A 3097-nucleotide genomic window follows, 5' to 3' on the forward strand; every position below is an offset into this window, starting at 1 on the left:
CATTCCTCTGGTATTCCCTGCTTTAAGCAAAGATCCATCTAACATTAGCTATAATATCCCTAGTACCACGGCCCCTTCTAAACCCAGCCTGGACTCTGGCAGTTCTATGCTGAAGTGTTGTTCCAGTCGTTTTTGGATAATCTTCAGTAGAATCTTGTTTGCATGTGAAATTAATGAGATTGTTCTATAGTTTCCACACTCTGTTGGGTCAGCCTTCTTTGGGATGGGAACAAATATAGATCTCTTCCAGTCATATATATCTTTATCCATATATCAAAATAATTATGCTATGAAAATCAGATCTTACCTCCCAAGAAAGGTGTTAGAGCCAGTGTCATAAACTTCCAGAAAATCATTTGTGCAGTTGTAATGAAATTCCAGATGAAATTTTTTAAATTTTAAACGAATCTGTTGGCCTGTTTCAACTAATATATGCCAGGTACAGTTGACACCATGGGGATATACATATGGATAGCCAGGACTTTGAATTGTTCCTGTTGGTGCTGTAAGACTTTTTCCACAAGCTAATAAAATAAAATACATAATAATTGTTAAACAAGTTACCAACAAACTCTTTGGATCTCAGAATCAAATAATCTGGTACCAGCTTCTTAAACATTTAAAAAAAATTTAGTCCTTTATATTCCACTAAACATAACTTGTCATTTTCTTAGTTAATATGACACCAATTAATTAACTATTTGTGTAGATGTTGATTGTTGTTAACTAACATCAAATGTATTCTGACCAATGAAGTCAGCAAATTTTAACAGAACAAAAAATAGATGCCCAATATCATCCTCATATTTATAATTGCATTCAAGTCTATCATTGCAGCTAAGGCACCAATCCATCGCACCAAGTCTTCCACACTTTTATTAGGCCTTTGGGTTCACTAAATATGGTATATTACTCTACTAATTGATCTCTTCTAATGGTTTGTCCAAAGTAATCAACTGAAGAACACTTTGGTATGATCTGTAAGGATTTTATTGGCCATTATGGGAAATACATCACCTGGCCTTTCTTTCTAGTCTATCTTAATGGGGAACTACCACTGAAAAACTAGTTAGAAACTAAAACTAACATGCATGACCTGCTAAATGAAATAAGAATGACATAGATTCCTGCATCATAAATAAATTCACCACCAGAATACAACAAACTGATCAGTGGATGGATATATGCTGATATGTAACTTCTTTGCTTTTGAATGTACTTTGAAAATAATCTGGGTTTTACACCATATTCTGTTCTCAATGCCTATTTATTCTGATATAACACAAAAAATCAACCAGGAGAAAGAGACAATTCCTTACCTAAGTTTTCAGTACTGAACTTAGCTATGAAACCATGATTTTGCATAGAAGAACTTTTCACGAATGTAACAAATAAAATATTATGTACTGATGTTATAATTGATGGTACTTCTGTACCACAATACTTATTATTTTCAGGGGAATCCAAAACAGAACTGCTACCAATCTAAAAGAAAAAAAGATATGGTCAAGATTATTTGCTAAATATACAATTTTAAGGACTATATTAAAAAGAATTATTTTTAAAATATTTTTGCTAAATTGCAAAAGCAATTGAGAGAATAAGAGGCATCCTTAAATCCAAAACAAATACTTATAGAGCAATGTAAAGTATATAATTATTATAACATGAATTTGAATAACCAACGTCAGAAATAACACATGGATTATGTCCACCTTTGACTATTGTGAATATTGCAACAATAAATATTGGTGTATAAATCTCAAAAAAGTATACTTATTGATATTTCATCATATCTGAAACTTGTAAATATTAAGAGCTTAAAAGTTATACAATTAAATAATATGCAAAATATACAATAGTCCACAAACAACAGTCAAAAAATCTATACCTTGGGATGTTTTTAAAAAGGTGTGTATGAATATTTATATTGATGATTATTATTAATATTGCTGTTGTAGTTATTTCAAATCACTTTTCAAAACTTTTACGTTTTATTGTGCAGTAGTTTTTAATTCTTATACTGTAATAAGGAGTTCTCGTTAGCTCATGGAGAAGGAGCTGTGCTACCAAACCAAAGGCAGGTGGTTCACTAGCTACATCTCAGGAAGAAGATGGGTGACCTTTCGGGTGACTTACAGCCTCAGAAAAATCTGCTAAAAGGGCAGATTTGAGTTGATTCTGACTTGATGGCAATGAGTAACTAAATTATCTAATAATTCACATGCCATTCAATTAATCCATTCAGATGAAACAATTCAATTGTTTTTAGTGTCCTTGTACACTAACACAACCATCACTGCCTTCAATTTTGTCATGAAAAGTATCATTATCTTAAAAATAAACCCTTTGTGAACAAAGCCACGATAAACATGGCTGTGCATTTATCTGCTTAGGTGGCGGTTATGGTTTCTTTAGGGTATATTCCCAGTAGTGGAACTGCTAGGTTAAATGGTATTTCTATTTGCAACTTTTTGAGAAAGTGTAATGCTGCTTTCTGTAGTGTTTGCACTATTTTACACTCCCACTAACAGTGAATAAGGCTTCCAGTTTCTCCACAACCTTACCAGCATTTGTTGTTTGCTATCCTGTTAAATTTTGCTATTCTTACTGGGTAAAATGATATCTCATAGTTGTTCTGATTTGCATTTCTTTTAGAGGTAGGGATTTTGAACATTTCTTCATGTGTGTGTTGGCCATCTGAATGTCTTCTATGGTGAAGTGTTTGTTCATAGCCTGTGCCCATTTTTCATTTGGGTTGTTTACCTTCATCTTCTTGTGGCACTCGAGTATTTTATAAATTCTAGATATAAGTCCCTTATCAAACACATCATTACCAAATCTTTTTTTCCCAGTCTGTGGCTTCCCATTTTACCCTGTTGGAGAAGTTTTTGGATATGCATAAGGATTTGATTCTTAAAAGGTTCCATTCATCTAGTTTATCCTCTCCTGATTGTAGATTTTTCAGGATGTTTGGAAGACTGTGTATGCCGCGGATTAGGACTTCTAGAGTTCTTCCAAGCTTCCAGGTTTATCATGGCTTTGTTCACAATAGCAAAGAGTTGGAAACAACCTAAGTTCCCATCAACAAACAAAT

The 3097-nt window shown here is 33.1% G+C and overlaps 1 protein-coding gene across 1 annotated transcript in view; it reads right to left on the reverse strand.

Moving 5' to 3' along the window:
* The window catches only part of LOC102869221 (cubilin-like), a 396294-nt gene that overhangs the window by 310327 nt on the left and 82870 nt on the right, over positions 1–3097 (reverse strand). The window contains exons 20-21 of the mRNA XM_006894323.1: positions 1320–1485; positions 308–524 (exon numbers count right to left, since the gene is read on the reverse strand). Coding sequence (XP_006894385.1) covers positions 308–524; positions 1320–1485 — 383 coding nt within the window. The remainder of the gene's footprint in view (positions 1–307; positions 525–1319; positions 1486–3097) is intronic.

This window comes from Elephantulus edwardii, unplaced genomic scaffold (genome assembly GCF_000299155.1).
Source record: "Elephantulus edwardii isolate Elephantulus edwardi_28Jun2011 unplaced genomic scaffold, EleEdw1.0 scaffold00139, whole genome shotgun sequence".
NCBI lineage: Eukaryota > Metazoa > Chordata > Mammalia > Macroscelidea > Macroscelididae > Elephantulus > Elephantulus edwardii.